At 42.5% G+C, this 18,141-nt stretch overlaps 1 protein-coding gene across 3 annotated transcripts in view; it reads right to left on the reverse strand.

Annotated features, from left to right (window-relative positions):
- nrp1a (neuropilin 1a) overlaps nt 1-18,141 on the reverse strand; it is a 62,379-nt gene that overhangs the window by 22,027 nt on the left and 22,211 nt on the right. For all 3 annotated transcript variants that reach the window (XM_029529081.1, XM_029529082.1, XM_029529080.1), the window contains exons 5-7: nt 10,672-10,899; nt 8,088-8,243; nt 5,336-5,502 (exon numbers count right to left, since the gene is read on the reverse strand). In XM_029529081.1, coding sequence (XP_029384941.1) covers nt 5,336-5,502; nt 8,088-8,243; nt 10,672-10,899 — 551 coding nt within the window. The remainder of the gene's footprint in view (nt 1-5,335; nt 5,503-8,087; nt 8,244-10,671; nt 10,900-18,141) is intronic.

The following is an 18,141-nucleotide window of genomic DNA, read 5'->3' on the forward strand; positions in this document are numbered from 1 at the left end:
CATTGTTGTGAGTGTTGCAAGAAGCCATGAAGTTTATAAGGCTGGGGATGTTGAAGAAACAGCAAAGGCTCAAATGCTCTATCTCTTCCTGCTTGATTGCCTTATAATTGAGTTGCCAAGAAAGTTGTATGCAGCAGGATGTACTCTGGGATAAGTTTACCAAATAAATTTTTTAAATCCATTTCTTTGCTACCTCAATAGAGGGGGGCAGAAAAGTAGCTTCCAGTGTGTGTGTGTGTGTGTGTGTGTGTGTGGGCTGATGGCTAAATAACTCTCTCTCTGGGGAATGAATTTATTCGTTTTTTCCCCTCACTAAAAACAATAACAAGAGAAATGCCGAGGGTGAGAGAGAGTGCTCCAAAGTCAAAGAGCAGCTGGGAGACACAGACAGAGGCCCCTCACACAGGAAACCACTACTGGGAATGCTCTGTGGAACTGGTCGGGTCTAAATAGAAATAGTCTGGAGTCATCCTGGCCCACCAAACAGATGCAAGGCCTCAAGTTACCTGTTTTTTGTTGTGTACGAAATCTGATTAAATCTATGTATGATAATGAGAGAGTGAACTGATGTATGCACAGCTACACACTATGCAGCATCTTTAAACCAGCTTTTAGCAACTGCTTTACTAATTTCACCTGCAGTACTTTGCTGTTGGTGGCGATGGGCTTTTGGAAGAGCTCCATTACCTGAAAGTGTAATTAATTCTCCTTTCATGAAAATCGTATTACTCTAGCGCTGCAGGAACTATGAGCTCCCCTCATGACCTTCCATTTATCACAATACTCACCTGACAGAATTTATTTTTAGCCCCGACACCTCTTTGGTAGCATTAAATTATGCAGGTCTTCCCAAGGACCCATCATCTGTTTTCTTGACAAAGAGGGATGTATAGGTCAGACAACAATTATAATGAAATAAAGGTTGTCGGGCTTGTTGTGTGTGAAGTGTGCTATCAGACTTGGAGATGTGTTGCTGCTACATGATTAAAGGTTTCCCTCACAACTGTTAGAGGAGGGATTTTTAACAGTATGTTTTTAGAGGTTTCTGTCCCTGTGAATCATTTTAAAGACTCTATCTCCAAGGCCATTCACATGCTTGACACACACACACACACACACACACAAACATATGCATGACTAAGGCTCTGAGTAATGTAATGAAACCAATAAACAGAGATCACGACAGAAAACAAGGAGACAAGAACGTATGTCTGTCAGGAATCCCATCCCAAGATGCACAGCTGTATGTGAGCGATTAGTGATGAAAATGACTGTGAGGCTTTCAAGCCATTTTGCTCACTCTGCAAACGACACTGATTATGGCTGAACTTTTGAGTTTTTGTCTCGGGGTACTTACGCAGCACTGTTTCACTTCATTACATCATGCCATCCCTCATGTTTTGATTTCTAGATTTCTAGTTCCACTGTTGTACTCCTTCACTCAAGTGTGGGTCTCTATCCAGGCATTGATTTTCCAATTGAGAGTGAGGCCTGGGAGCAGCAAGCTACAGACAGCACCTATTGTTTCCATTTGTACGGCATGATGATGATTTCACCGGCAGCTACATGCCAGACTCTGCTCTTCGCAAGACTTCATCAACTGAAAAGCTGCTGTTAATTACCGGACTATATTCTAATTACTCATCAGTAAGTCCTGGAATGGTGACAGAAGCTAAGAAAGACACAATGGCAGTGAAAGGGACATCTCTGCTGCTCATTGACTGATTTGGTAATTGAAAGTACTTTTGAATGAGAGGGGAACCAGGCTATAGCATTGAGCTCTGGTTTTACCATCTGATCTTCATTGGCTTCCCTGAAGAAAACTATGCACACTGCTCTAGGTAAAGTCCTTGTGTGTTTATTATTGCAACCACGATAGCCGAGGTCCAGCATGTCTTCCATCGCAGCGACCCCTCCTCAGGAGAGACTCCTGTCAAATATGAACTCGACAGTGGCCAGAACTGTGTTTTCATTAAGGATATATGCAATTAGTGGCGGCTGGGTTGGTCAGGCAGTGGAAGTCAACCTGTTATGTTTGCTAAGTGGCTCTATCTTCATAGTACTGTTTGCACAGTGTTGAGGAAATATAGTTAAGCAGGTCATGGCACCCCCCACCCCAACCCCATCCCCACCACCACCAAAGCCACCAAATCTTAAACTGCACCTGACAAGTTCATCTGTAAATGGTTGACTTTCCTTTGAGATTAGAAGCACATGCAGGCAGTAGCAGAAGCAGCATGCTGTGTAAACACATCATCTTCTGTTTTGTGCTTCCATCTCTCAAAGTCAAGATGAAAGCATTCCTCGGATTTAAAGAGTGGCGTAGATCACAATCTCATCATCATCATTTGGATTTTACAATTTAAGTTATCAGGGACATATAGAGGCTGACAAATACTTAAATACTGATGAAGTAGTCAGGGATATTGCATCCTGACAAGAAGATTGAGGATATTAGCCTTTGCAGCTAAATCATGGAAACAGGGGTAAAAATTAACTGAAGCTCACAAGGATAAAAGGCCTAAACCTAGTTCATGTGTATGGGATAACATTCGTTGTATATTGTTGTTATGAGATATTCAATAAAGAGGCTTTCAGGTATTGACAGTTGGGTTCTATCCAAGACGGTCTTAATTATTTGTGTGTGTGTGTGTGTTTGTGAGCAATCAATGGTGGCCGTCTGACTGAGTTTCACTTTTGCTTTTATCGCATCTTTCAGGTGCTGCGGTGTCTCCCGGTGGTCATCAGCGCTGTCAACATATTTGACAAAACCATTCCACTATGCCAGCTTCTTATCAATATCCCCTTCATCGGGGTCCCAGGGGAACCATGCATTTTTAGGCCATAACACGCCAACCTAAAAACATAGACCTTTCCCTCGCAGACAGATGTGTTACGAAGGTCCAGTTATTCCCTCACTAGTATAATGCATCACTAACACAGATTTCATCATCAAGCCTTTATTGTCATTGTACATAAGCACAATCATTTTTTTTTCCCTTGTAGAACCAGCAAGGGCTTGAAAAACAATGATTTGGCCATAAACTGAGTAGTCTCAAGGTGTTCCCTCATTTATTTTTGTTGCACCTGCTCCAGAAGTTCCACTGTTAATCCTCTCACACTTCAAAGAAAGCCAGCGCTCACACAGCCTGATAATATGCACAAATCTCCCTCCACCTTGATTTAGATCTACATTTTCAAGTGGAGTGAAGAAAATAGGCGAAGAAGAAGGGAGTGAAAAGGAACAAGAAGAGAAATAATGAAATCCTGTTTCAAGGGATTACTGCCCCTCTTTACTCCCTCTTCAAGCCGCAAACCTCCCTCAAACGACATCTGTCCATCTTTGTGTACACCAAAAGGTTGATTAATGACCTGGCTAACCCAGCACTCGAAGCTAAACCACACCACACCAATCTAATTACCCACAGAAGAGAGTACAGACTCTAGTACCTTGCCCTCCCTTTCTCCATGCATCAGAATGAGGCAGCATTAAAATGGGATAGCAAATCTGGATTATGTTCAACGGAAATCAGAGGAAAAACCAGAGTGAAGGAAAATGCCCCAGAATCAAAAGGCCGCTTTTCATGAATAATAAAACTGTCAGCCTCACACTGCAGTCAGACAATGATAATGAAATAAATAATGAATTGATTACTATGCATGCAACGGCACAGTGAGATGATTTATACGTGCCGTGAGGAGTAAACCTGAACATGTTGCAGTGCCACAGACAGGCTTGATGAAAGAGGAATGAAGAATCTAACTGTTTTTATACCACTTGTGATAATTAGACTTCTGCTCAGAGTGCTCACCACAAGTGCATCACACTCCTCAGAAAACATAAATTATGTGGCAACCACAGACTTGGCTCTTTGGCTACATCTAAAATTAGAAATTACAAGAGCTCTCATTCTTTGTTTTGATTGGATTAGTATTGGGAAATCAACATGGCCATAAGAGTGCATCCCATTTTTCCCTCTGCCAAATCATATCCTAGATATGATCAATACCACAGGGAGAAACTTGAGTGGCAACAAATCATTGTGATCACTTGCAATTTCCGCTGACAAAAAGGAAAACTAGGGAACAGTGGCCTTGAAGTCCGTGCTGTTTCTCCTAGCACACATTTCTGACGATGAGCGATGGACTTTCCTTCCAGAGAGACGAGAGTGTGTGACTGCTTCAGAAGTACTGGGCTAAGGGAAGCTTTTTTTCTTCCTGATCCACTCAGACACGCACTGAGTTCCTCTGCAGGACAATATGGACCCTGTCAGAACCTCCCACTGGCCCAAAAAGTTAAGAACATGAACATGGCCAACACACAAGCATGGGAGAGTGCACACAAACCTGCATACACACTGATTAAATTAAGCTGAAGGAGTAGTGGGGCCCCCCCAGGACAATGTTTTCATTGCAATAATAAAGGAAAAGCTTGCTTATGGCCCTCCCCAAGCAAATATTTGGCTTTAGGTCAACTCTGTTATTCATCCCTAGAGGAATATTCTGGGTCTAAACTTTTCAGTGATGAAGCAAAGGCTGAAAAAAACAGGAAAAAAAAGAAAAACAGTCTGGGCATTTACAAGGCCTAAAGGCTTTCTGTTAATAAATCAAACATGCTCCAAATGCATCTAGGTAGTGCTGCGGCGGTTGTGTCGCTGGGGGGTTTGTGCTGTGAGTGGACTTGGGATATGTGACTTATCCCTCTATGAGGATGGAAGGACTAAATCCTTAATCTTTCCACATAAACTTTCCCCGGTGGTTGATGATCGCTCCGTGCAGATAAGCCATCAGGCAAAAAAATATGATTATTTGTCTAGCTTAATTGTGTGTTTCTATGCGCCTGTGTGTGTGTGTGTGTATGTAGGGCTGACAGGATGTCTGGATTAAATCCCAGCATCCCTGGAGGTGGACTCTGTTATCAAGTAAAGGGAAAGTTATCATGTGTGACAGGGAAGACAGAGAGAGGAGACACAGAGACAGATAGGTAGACAGTGACTGAGAGTGAGTGGTTTTCATGAGGCATGGACTCCAGCAGCCTGAGGTCCATCAGGGTGCCTGACATTCATCATCCAAATTGTAGGGTTCAGTCAGAGTATTGGGGTGAAATTCCACCTTCAGTGAGTCAAGTACAACACAGAAAACACCCACTCTGTTCAAGCAGGCCATAGTCACTTCTAATATGGCATACAGCCTCAGTTTGTGACTCACCTCCAGAAACAAAGGCAGCAGTTAGCTGCCATTGCTGAGTGCTCACATGTTCTCCACCTTCCCTCAGTAGCAGCAGATATTAAATGGCATCTTTGTATAAAAAATTTACATGGAGGTAAACCCTAACCTGTATCCACTCTTTGTTTGAGTCCTCTGCCGGCGTCCATGCGTTTTCATAGTAGTTGAGTCTGGACCGTTCTGGGGACCAGCTGGGGTTGTATTGGGATGAAGCCATGATTTGGTCAGATGTTATGTCTCCTGATTCCATTCCTAATGGATCGCTACAGTCAAAGTCTGAGAAGAAGGAGGGGTGGGGTCAGATAAAGGGTTGAGGAGAATGAAGGAAAAGGGAGATCATGAGACATTTAGTTGAATTCAGCATTCAGGACGCAAATGCACCCAGCGTGTGGCTCTCTGTGTCCTCCAAATTCCAAGCTGGTCTCTGGGGAGGACGACAACACACGACAGGCACTCAGGGCTGGAAAAGAACAGAAAATCAGCGACGCCTCAGTAAATCCTTTCTGTGTGTCTCTTGATGTCTCTTACTTAAATGAAAGCAAGATGGGAAGCGTTCTGCATTAGGACATAAAAATGTCTTCATAAAACATTCAGTTTGGACTAAGTTTGCACTCGTGTTAGGCATTAAAGTGACTTTCATTCCAGTTATTTCTCACACTGACTGGATCTGTTTCTCTCACTTCCCTGTGGACAGTTAATCTTTTTTGCGCACTCTGAGTACTTTTACCCCAAAACGTGATGTCTTGGGGGAATTTAGGTGTGTTTAGTTTCTATATTTAAAGGCCATATATTACATTCAATGGCCCTAATACCCATGGTAGGAGGTGGCTTCCCTTGTTTGTGTTGACATGGGACAGCTGTTTGAGAACCCATCGCTGAAGACTGAGCTGGGTCAGTCTGGGGTCAACCTCTCTATCCCCCAGAGGCCAGACACAGTGACACCACTGTGGACAGAGGTGCAGAATGAAACAATGACCTATTGATCTCCACAGGATTCACATAATGTGACCAGAACAGCTCAGCGGTATGTGTCGAGACAGTCATGGACAATCCTTTGTATTGTTTATTTACTTCCACTGATGGTGAAGTTGGTCATAAAGCATCTTGAAAGCGTTTCAATATGCTGATCTCTCAGCCCCAGTACAAGGCTGCTGCTACTGCAAACATACAGCAAAGAGGCAACATTCTTGCATCTATATGGAGACACACACACTCAGAGGGCATGGGATGAGGAGCAGTGTGGAACTGCTATGTGGCTGCTGCCTATGAGCTAACACAGATGGTCTCCCCATCTGCTACACTGTTAACACACCTCAGTCACTGGGTCAGTGTGTGCGTTTGTGCTCTGTAGTGTCAGTGTGCGATTGCACATTCGGATGTAAGTGTGTTGGAAGTCTTTGCACAAGCCGACAAAACCGTCTCACACCTTTAAAATCACATCCGCAGCATTCTCCCTGTTCTTGTCAAACTTTTTTGTAGGTGGGTTCACATCTTCTCCATCACTCTGATCAACGAAAACACAATCAGGCGTTTGTTTGCTGCAGAGGATGGTATCTGATCATATGGATTAACAAGCAAAGTGGGGTTGATAGCTAAGGAGATAGTGAGTGGAGGGGGAGGAGGGTGATTGCAAGCAGAATGGAAGCGAAAAAAGGATAAGAACAAAAAAAAAAACAAGGCTTCCTTTCGTCACCTTATCATCTCTCAACAGTAGCTTTCAGCTAGAGTGTTCCCTTTCTCCTTGCCATGCAGAAGCGAGAAAATCCACCGTGTATTATGCATAAAGGGATTATGAATGATTCAAGTGGTACAAGTTTGGAAAAACACTGAGAAAGTTTGGAGACTACGCTATCTTGGATGGCTCACAGTTGGTGATGTAAGACCAAGCAATGTAAAGTAAATTAAAGTATTTACTGATCATGAGTCGAATGTTTCACTTGCGTGAATGTGAAAAGTTGATTTGAGTAATCTGATTTTAGATGAGTGATAAAGGCAACTCAAATAACTCAGAATAAACAAGGGGAAATGACATCAGCAGTCATCCCCATTACTGCTCATTACTGCCAGAAGCAGTTGTTTCATTTGTTGTGTGTGTGTGTGTGTGTGTGCCGTCTGTCTTCCCTTTGGGTTAGACAAAATCCTCTTTTCAGCTGATTCACAGATTTGCTGAATGTGATCCATCTCTATTACTACACAAAGACTGACTCTGTGACTGTGTATGACTATGTGTGTGTGTGTGTGTGTCTGGGGTGGTCCCAGTTCTGGACAGATTTATGACTCTTACCACTGCTCGTCTACTCTAATGAAATGTTTAGTTGGAGCGTTTCACAAAAAAGGGTTGGAGGTCAAACCCCATGACGACACTGCACGTGAAAAAAACAAAAACAAAAACGCTGGGGGTTGTGTCTGATTGTGTGCCCAGGGTGGTGACTGGTGGGAGGGCTGCCTTTCGGAGCCTGTCTGGGGCCTGCAGTGTGTAAACGTAGGTCTTGTAAAACATAGGAGGCAGACACTCTGCAGTCTGTAGCACATTTCCCAAACGAAGAAGGATGAGGTGTTTATTTAATAACTCTTAAGCTCTTAAATGAAGGGAAGCCTGTCACAATAGGAGCAGCTCGAGACAACATCTGCTTCTCACTTTGTGTAATATTCTTTCTGGTGGCTACTTTGCTGCCCTCTAATTCTTATTCAACTTGAATGACTGTTGGATCCTCAGATCCAAGTTTTCTTCCACTGGACACATTTCTGTGGCTCCTGATTTCATTTAGATGATTTTTTTCTGTGCTCTATGGCCAACTTTGCTCCTGCCTCCCTGACAACCTCCCTGTTTTTTTTTTTTTTTTTAATGCCTTGATGCTCACCCTCAGGAATGGTCCTCTCAATGACAGTGAAGTTGGCAGAGAAGCCCTCCTTTGCAATGGCGCTGTCAGTGTTGATTGTTAGTGCCAGGATGCCAGTGTAGGAAATGATCCTGCCAGGAGTGTTCTGCCCACAGTACCTTCCGATGTACGGGCCAACTGCAGAGAGAAAGGAGACAAAAGCACAGATGTGGCTGATGAGGTAAAACTTGGATAAGCTTAATATTTTTTTATTTTCCACAGCCTTGTCGCACATGGGTTTTCCTCTCAGCACTATCCCCCAACCCATTAGAAGTGTGGAAACTAGTATGTCAGTGAGGTATGGCACTGGCTGCATTTTTTTACGTGACCCCATAATGATGCATGAGATGAGTACCCTGACATTCCAGGTCTTCTTGGTGGTCAAACATAAAAAGAGTAATATGGAAGAGGGACCTGTAGCTGGCATGGAACAGTCATGGTCTTGATGTATTTGTTGGCTGTAAATACTGATAATACATTCCAGTGAGCTGGCTGAGCAGTATGGGGAAACAGGAGGGGATGGAAAGGGGTGGGGGGAACTGGGGGTGAGTGATATGGTAACGAGAAAGAGAGCAAGAGAGCACAGTGACCTTGTCCTATGCTTTTCATGAGTGCTATGATCCATACACATCTGTGAGTGTGTGTTGGTGTTGGCGTACAGGGGCCTGCAGCTTATCTATGATTAGTAATGCTGTGATCATTGGCGAGTGACAGTCCTGCCTCTCAGCGGCTTCTCATCATCCAAAACATGCCTCTTCCAGCCTGACTAAAGCATGATGGGTTAAGGCTGGGCCACAGGTTTGGTGGCCCTGATTAATCTTGGTTACCCAGGAGTGTGTGAGAAGCTGTGTGTGCTTTAAACCCCCCATACATATACATATATATATATATATATATATATATATATATATATATATATAAAGGCATCTTCCAGATTATCTGCATGACTCCCCAGTGCTATGAAATTTTAAAGAACCTTGCTATGAACTCTGGGCCCTGCCTGCTTTTGTGCTCTTCGGGGAAAAGGGAAGTGGAAGGTAAAGGTTTTCCTTCCACAACACTTGACTACTGAGGTGTGCTCTGAAAGGTGGGCAAACATGGAGGTGCAAGTCCCCTGATGCTTTTCGGAGACCTGCATTTTGCCCAGACATCTTCTAGCGCTGACAGTCCAGCACATCTACCCTTCTATGCTAATGTACTATCGATCCAGCAGACACTGCAGGCACTAACCGGCAAAAACTAACACACTATTTTCATCACATGGCTTATTTTCGTACCAAGGTGTCTGTTGCACACAGCAATACTCGAAGGCAGAGCGTGAAGACGTCCCAGTTTGAGGTGATGGTGCCCTATTTCTGCCCTGAATAGGCAAAATGTTGGACAAAAGAAATCACAATGGAGCTGATTCATTTTTTCATGCTTTCATCTGATTCAATAAAGTAATTATGTTTAATTAGCTCAAAAACAGAATAGGAAATGTGTGTTTTATTTAAAAGGTGATAATAATATGAGATATTATCTGCCCTCAAACCATTTATCACCACAAATCTTGAAAATTAAAGAAGTCTAACCTCTACAGGGGAGCATCCAAATGAGTTGTGAAATACAGCGTGCAATCAAAGGATTGGTAGTGCCAAAAATATTAAAGTTTCAGTGAACTCACTTGAAAAATTACCAAGATTTACACTTAAACCTTATCATCTGGAATGCTGAAAAAAAGAGCACTGAGACAGACCGGGCTGAATGCTGGCTGATAAATTTCTTCAGCATTGAGCTGCTTGATGGTTGAGAAAATGCTTTCATCTCATCTGCAACCCCTTTTGGAACAGCTGGCAGAAAATGTAAAAACTTCAAGAGGTGAGGCCTAGAGTTCAAAGCCTCATCTTGGGCTATGGAAGTGCTGCTGTGAATAGCTGCTCTTTCTTTATCTTTAGATGGATCTGAGCAGGCTATTTTAAGGCAGGGTTTTCTCAACTCTGTGACCAGGTGATGCTCTTATGAGTACCAAGCTGTCCTGGTTCACATTCAATTAGGATCTTACATTAGACCTTGAATTTCCAAGTGTATAGACACTAACAAATTCTCCAACGCAATGTGACAGAAAAAGGAAGGACAGGAGTCCCTTGTAATCAGGAAGTGTTTGGCGTTGAGTGATGACGAAGCTTTGTGCTCATGATGACAGCCTCTTGGACCCCAGCCAAGTGTGAGTAAAGCAGTTAGTTCACTGGCCCGGATAATGCCATCATATTGTGAGAAGCTGTTCATTTCCTCTGAAAAAGCAATGAGTACTCATCTTCTCCTTTTCCCTCTACAGGACAACAGATTGCTAAGCAGTGGGGTAATGAACATTTTTCCATCTCTCCATTAAATGCCTCAATTTTGTAATCATTGGCTACTGTATATTACTGGCCCAAGTGAGGCTGTGGTAGCAAAAACCCTGAATGTTTTCAGCTGACAAAGGGAGGATTTTGTTTTGTTTATTCAGTTTTCTTTTCATTTGTAGGAAAAGAGAAAAATTTTGAATTTCCTCCTTCATAAATCACATAGTCTTAAATCACATCTTTACCTCCAGGGAAGCCGTCCCAAATCTCCAGTCTGTCGTAACGGCAGAACACACCGGTAGGGGGTGTTGGGTCGGGCTCCAGCTCAAAGCTCTCAAACTCCAAAATGATCTCGGACATCTTGGGGGCAAAGATCATGAAAGTGCAGTCCAGGTTGTTGGGGTACTTCTCTGGGAAACCGGGTGATTTTATGATGCCGCTGTTTGAGGTGAAGTTCCTGGAGCACTCAGGACCTGCGGGAAGGAAGGGAGGAAGGGGAGGAAACGAGATGTGGAGTGAGAAGATGAGATGAAACAGGGACAAAGGACGGGGTGGGGACAATTCTTTTTGAATGAGTGTTAGCTGAGTGATCTGCTTCGGGTAGCTTTGTGTAGCTCTGTGTCCCAGCTGGTCTATTGAATATAGAACAGTTTACAGCCCATACATGAGAGACCACCTTGATGGTCTCTTCTATTGCCTAGAGGTTGGGTCATCTGGGTCTTAAATTTATTCACTGGACTCAGATTTACAAACGTCACATTGTTCCATCATGTGTATTAAATTCTGTAAGTCCTGGAACATCTGGTCTATGAGCACAAACATTTTTGAAAGGCCTTAATCACTAGAATTACAGAACGAAGAAGAAATTACTTCATTCACACTGCAAAAACCTCTCTCACACCCAAACTCATCAGGACACATTGAGAAACAGAGGAGAGGTATAAAATTGCAGTATCAATGGAAGAAGGTTAAGGCAATGATTTCACATACATCAACACATACACACGCACACGTTAACTCATGCTTTTACACAAGGGAAAATCAAAATCTTTATTCACAGCTCCCCACAGAGACGCCTTTCAGCTGATGAGAAGCACTAACACTTTTCTCATGTTAGCCACTTTGTCAGAGCAAGATTATGATTTGGGACTGAGTGACAAAAAATGTAAAAAAAAAACCAAAACAAAAACATATATATATATATATATATATATATATATATATATATGTGTGTGTGTGTGAGTGTGTGTGTGTGTGTGTGTGTATATATATATATATACTAGCAGGTGCAGGGAAAACAACATGTTCACTCTGCAGACTCGAGCAGTGGTGTTCACACAAAATGCATATAACGGTGGAGGGAAAAAAAAGAGGACTGTTAACCGGGACAATTATTTGGAGCCATTAGAGGCAAAAACATGCCCAAGATAATGTCATTTTCGAGCTAGTTTGACAGCCACCATGATGGGTGCAGATGCTGGCAATCCAAACTGAAATTGCAGTTATCACCAGAGAGAATCTCTGTACTCCAGACATTGTGTATTGAACAAATGTGGCAAAGTGCTTTTTCCACTGTCATCCAAGATTCTTGCCATATCCCTAATTCAAGGCCATCAAACCCACTTCAACCTGTGCGCCCATGGAGTGACTGACGGGAGCGAGAGGTAAGTTAATTTTCTTTCTTCCTAACTTGAAAGCTGCAGCAAGCCATGTTTTGACCCCAAACAGAGTTGACATTTACCACAGTAGCTAAACTATGGCTTTTGGGAACAGTGGAGACCATTCATTTCAGAGCTTCCCTGCATATTTGTTCCTGGAAAAAGACATTTTGCTGAAAGGAGAGAGAGAGAGTTCCTTGGGACATAGAGGTTTGATGGCTACCACAACTCTACACTTTGATTTTCTGTGCTTCGGAAAAATGTCAGTCGCATTTCAAGGAAAAAACTAAAATTGCCAGATAATTTTCCGAAAAAGCTTATAGTTTGCTTATGGCCACGGCTTCTAAAGTGAAACTCTTTAAAACTCTGTATGAATGCTGTCATAACATTTTGTTTAACATGGTTTCCCCACATTGCCTAAAATTCTAAACTGACACTCTATCTGGAATCTGGATCAGGCCCTCGGCCACCGCTGCCTACTCCAAGTTGACAAGTGAAAGTACACAGTGTCAATATGATTTTGTTGTCTGTTAGCTTGTAACTGGCAGTGGCTGACACAGTTAGTTGTGCAAATAAAAAATCCCACTTGCTTCACTGCCAAGATGTCAGGTTTATTTATCCCTGCCCCCAAACTCCTCAAGATTGGCTGCTCAGGTTTGTGACCTATTAATCTAATGGTGCAATTAGTTCACTGCAAGTTAAAGGTGAAAATACTCATCATGTGAGTCATGATGTAAAAAAACATCAGTGGGACAATAGAGTTAAAAAAACTATTTTCAATTTCCCTTTAAGGTTTACTTATATTTTGTGTTTGATGTTTTATTTAATTAATTTGTGAAACAATGGACAGAACCACAAAAATTATATAAAAGAAGTGGTTCCCTTTAAATATCTCACCATCAGTTAAATTTGTGTTTCCACTGTCTTTCTTGTACAGGTGAAGGCAAAGACGGACTTCACTCTTGTCAATTTGTATGTCCACATTAATACCTCCATTATACCATTAAGTTGAGGAATGGTCACTTCACAGCAAAATAGAGTTTCAAGCGAAGACAGAGTGCTCAGGTCAGTCCCACTGGCAAGATAATCATCCAGCAGATCTCTTTTATCAAGTGTCCCTACATGGAAGTGCCCTCATCCCCAGCTCCCTTCGCTGTGTCCAGGATGCTGTGTGCTGATGTCTGTCTGAGAGGCATTCAGTGATAGCAGTCACGCTCCTCTGTGGCATCGTCTGTACGTAAAGCATGCTTGCATGCATCTCTGTTGACAAGGAGCTTCAGGAGGCAAATATATCCCGTTGACAGCCAAATGCTTCCCCCTCACTCATTCTCTGTCTGGCTTTCCTTTGTTTTATCGCTGCAGTTGTCAGTGTTTCTCCTGGCGGATTTATTGTCTCAGCGAGAATTGGCAGAAAGAAAGGTTTTGAAACAGGAACTAGAAAAGGCTTTTAAAATATGACAAGTTTGACTTAGGTAACACACACACACACACACACACACAAAAGCTAGTGTGGACACAACGTTCCAACAACAGCTTTCAAACAAACAGTTGAATTTATGACAGGACGTGAGGAGAGAGAAAAAGTTGTAACCTTGAATGCAAAACATTTACTGGCAACCTCCAACCAGGCATTCCAACCTTTACTGCCAGCGGTAATGGATTCTTTTAACTCTCGTTTATATTGAGCCCTTTTCCTCTGAATGTGGGAGTAAACAAATGTCAGCCCCACTCGCTGACTGATTAGAGTTTGTTTAACTTGACAAGTTGTAGCCAGCAAAATGATATTTAATGGAGATCTGATTTCAATCTTTGCAAGTGTTAGAGGTTTACAATAAATCTTAAATAAATATGGTTTTGTCATTAAAGGAGAATGGCGTCTTTCAGCTATCTGATGACTTGTCCTCTAAGTCTCCATTAAGCTGGTGCTACAAGTGCTGAAATTAGTCCAGAGACTGGGCATTAATCATTAGAGCAACAATCTGCCCAAGAAACAGGTGTTAAATTTAACAACTCTGTGCTGTTTTAAGTTTTAAATGTGTCTTTCCAAACATCCTCTCTTGATTTCCATCTCCATGTTCTTCTCTCTCATGACTTGGGGTTATTAGAGCCATAGGGACTGAAAATGTTGTTCTTGGCCTGTTAAGTAAATCATCACTGTTTATATTCTATGATGCTCTCTGGCTGATCATTAGCCCAGATCACAACCCTCATCCTCTAGCCCAGATATTCATCCCCCTTTTTCTTCAAACCCTTGTCCTCACTCTGTCCTTATTCCACGCTGACACATGGTTTAATTGCTGGTGGAGAGTTAACTCTTTCAACACTCAACCAACTATGAAGCTGAAAACTGCTGGGTGTCAGTCATTGAAAGAGAAGGGCAAGTTTAAATATGCCCCACCACCACACACTCTCTCACACACATCTTAAGGCACTGCCCGACTTACCATGTTTCTTGGGGAGGGGGGCTCTATCCCCCTCTAGCTCCCCTTAAAGTGATTTGTTGTTCTAGGTTTCCATGAGGGCTGTGTGTGTGTGTGTGTGTGATGACAGTGCGTCTCCATGCCAGATGTGACCTATGCCATCAGGACGCACTGTCCATGAAAGCTAAACGAATGCTCTATTAGGCCTCACATGCACAGACACACCTTTAAAAGTGTTTTCACAGGTGTGTGTGAGTGAATGTGCCCGCATCACAATGACATAATGAACGGGCCTTTAGTGTGTCGGATGATGTGTTTTAGTGTGACTGCTTGCTCCTCCAAGCAGTTACTCTGCTGAGTAATTGTGAGGACAGGAGGATGAGCTTGTGTGTTGGAGGGAGGGCACTATCTGTGCCTCTTTTCCCACTTTAGTGGGCCCTTATCCAGCCTTGATGGGGCTCTGAGCAAACCGCATGGCTGTTAAAAAGAAACATATGTTGTGTGCTCATGCTGCTTCTTAGGAAGATGGATATTTCCATGGACACTTGAGGATTCTAAGTGAAATCTTGTGAGATCGGGATTTTGGAGCAGCTATAATGAATGTTGGTCCACACTTGTTTTTTTTTTTCTTTTCTTGTTTTATCTCTGTCTGAACATGGAGGGACTCATCATACTAATGCAACCATCTTGCTAATCTTCCTCCATCACTTCAAATATTCCTCACTCACTGATTTATCCCTCCACTCTGTCTCCTAACATCTCACTCTTCCAGACTCTTGCCAGACTTCAGCCGATGGAGCGAAGCTGCCAATTTGTGGGCTATAAAATAAATAGCCCATGCTAATTAAGATGGTTGGATGGGGCTGGAGAGGGGTAGAGACTGATGTGGAAATGACCACAGAGCGGTGCAAATTAACCTGTTTCCTTCCAATTAGACATTTTGCAGGATGTCGCTGATGAGAGCCTGAGCTTCCAAGACCTAGCATGTTGAAATGAGTGTCAAAGTGTACTTAGATGGTTTACAGATTAACTGGGTAAAACTGCTCTTGTGCACATGAACATATGATTTGTGATTCCAGGGAGCACATCTTTACACTAGCTTTGTGTATGTTAATCTTCTATGTGACCTCAGCTGGTGTGAGTTGAAATGCTGCACCGGTCCCTCAGGGTGATTCCACTGATCTCCAGGCCAATAATCACAGTGATAAACAGCCTGCATTTCTGCATTACCCTTCATTGGCATGCATGAACATGAGTCTTCCATTCCTCCATCCGTTATCAGAGCATCTGTGTATCATCATTAACGTTACATGTGGTTAGCCAACACAATGTTTTCCCAACTAATACCCTGCTTGCTGATAAGCTGTGCTGAACATCTAGCTTTGTAGCTCCCTTTGTTGCCTGGTGCTCTCTCTCTCTTTCAAACAAACAATGTTAATTGATCTCAAAGTCCCGGTTTTGGTGCTGCAGTTCTTAAAAAAAAAAGAAGAAAAATACAGTAAATTCAAAGCTTAATGAAGGTGTGGACCCACTAAGTAAACAAATGAAAAACTGATATCCTGGATTTAACCTATTGCGCCCCCCCCTTAGATTCCTCCCTGCTCTCCAGGCTTGATTCCCCCGTGGATTCCATCAGCAAAAAGCAAAGATCCACGCTTAGCTTCGACTCCCTCATCCTGATTTTCTATCTGCTATTCATGCTTACATCCATATTACTTGCTAGATCCATATTTCCTCATATCTCAGTGCCCTACAAGTGTGTTCAGCAGTTCCTCCCCATATCGCAAAGGGGCCATAACTCGCCTCATTTATAATCAGCACTGGCTACGAGATGCAAACGGAAAATACCAGAAAGTAGTAGATTTAACTGGCCCATGAAGGGGGAACGAAGCAGTGTTGATGAGCTTATGTATGCCGGGGTGGAGCAATGGTTTGATTTTCTAAATGGACCTGCACTCTACCACCTGCCCCTGCCGTGATAGCTGCATGCACACTGCAGGCACACAAACACAAATACTACACACCAGCCCAGATTAAAAGGAAGGAGGGTCCTGGCACGGCCATTCATCTTGTCTCCGAGGTCACAGGGGGCTGTCCCATAGAAGGCTGCTAGGGTTAATTAATGAAAGTGGAGTCTGTAACACCTGTCCACAAGTCAATTTGCAGACATGTTTTGTCCTCCTATTGCTTCTTTTAGTCCAAACGAACCAAGACAACCAACAAACAGGACACACTCCCTCATGTCCTGCTGTGCTCTGGTAAGATAGACACCCCCTGAGGATATTTATGGTTTATCATTATAAATTCCCAGAGTTCTTATTTTTAGATTTAACATTAAGGAAGAAACCTCAAACTGCCACAGACCACAGTAGGACTGACGTTAAACCATGTTCAAAGGCCCACTTAGTCTTCTTTAATGAGAAACAAGGTCCATGTCTCACATTAATACAGTTTTGAAGTTATTAAAGTATCAGTAACAGTAAAAGCAGTAAATTCTCTTACCACCCGTCAGGACTTCTGGACTTTAGTGATGTGAGGACAACACAGCCAAAGAAATTGTTTTTATTACTTAACCCTCCTATTATCCTCAAATATTACTAACACATTTTACCCTTGGGGTCAATTTGACCCCAGGTATATTTGCCTCCAGAAAATGATTTACAGAAAATTGTTGACCAAGTTTTTGTGTCAGGCACTTTGTTTATTTGTTGAATACATAAATAACCCCTTGATAATGAAACCTTTCAGTGAGTTTACCTGCCCTCTAGCGCCACCATCAGGCAAAACTTTTAAATTAGAATTAATTTATCTTGAAAACTTTTCATACAAATCTTCTCAAATTTACTGACAACATTAATGACCACAAGAGTATGAATCCTATTGGTTTTGGTGATGATATGACCTTCCCTGTAGCGCCACCATCAGGTCAAACTTTCAGTTTTAGAGTTAGTGTATCTTGAAAATCTTTCATCCAAATCTTTTCTAATTTGGGGTGCACATTCATGACTCTCACAGAATGAACCATATTGACTGATGTTGATAAGCCCCCCTTTCCTCTCATAAACATATTTATTTACTTATTTTTATCTCCTTTTCTTGTAACATATTTGTGGTTAGTCACTATGAAGTCATACTCACCCCTCCTCTTTTGTTATCCGGGCTTGGGACCGGCAGTGGCAGAGTTTGAGTTTCTTTTTTCCTTTTTTGTTTTTTTTTTTGTTTATGTTTTTTTGGTGTTTTTTTTTGTTTTTTTTTGTTTTGTTTTGTGTTTTTTGTGTGTTTTTTTTGGTGTGTGTGTGTGTGTGTAGGGGGGGGGGGGGGGGGGTTACATGTTTGAAAATTCACCCATTTGTGAAAAAGAAACCATAATTAGAACAACAGTCAGATAGTCAGAACATGGAACAGTTCTTTATGCCCACAGTCAAGCTTTTAGTCTGCACTACTGTACACAGGATGTGCAGAGAGTGTGTGCATGCTCCTTGCAGACATATTTCTTGCATTGCAAACAGGTCATGCTGGTCTTGGAATCATTTCGGGTGGGACAAACCTGACACCTGCCGCGTTTCTTGCCCGCGGTTTGTACCATTGGAGGAGTTGGGGTGTTTGTCTCTGTCTGTATGTCCCTCACAATAGCTGC

Source organism: Echeneis naucrates, chromosome 20 (assembly GCF_900963305.1).
Source record: "Echeneis naucrates chromosome 20, fEcheNa1.1, whole genome shotgun sequence".
In the NCBI taxonomy this organism is placed as follows: Eukaryota; Metazoa; Chordata; class Actinopteri; order Carangiformes; family Echeneidae; genus Echeneis; species Echeneis naucrates.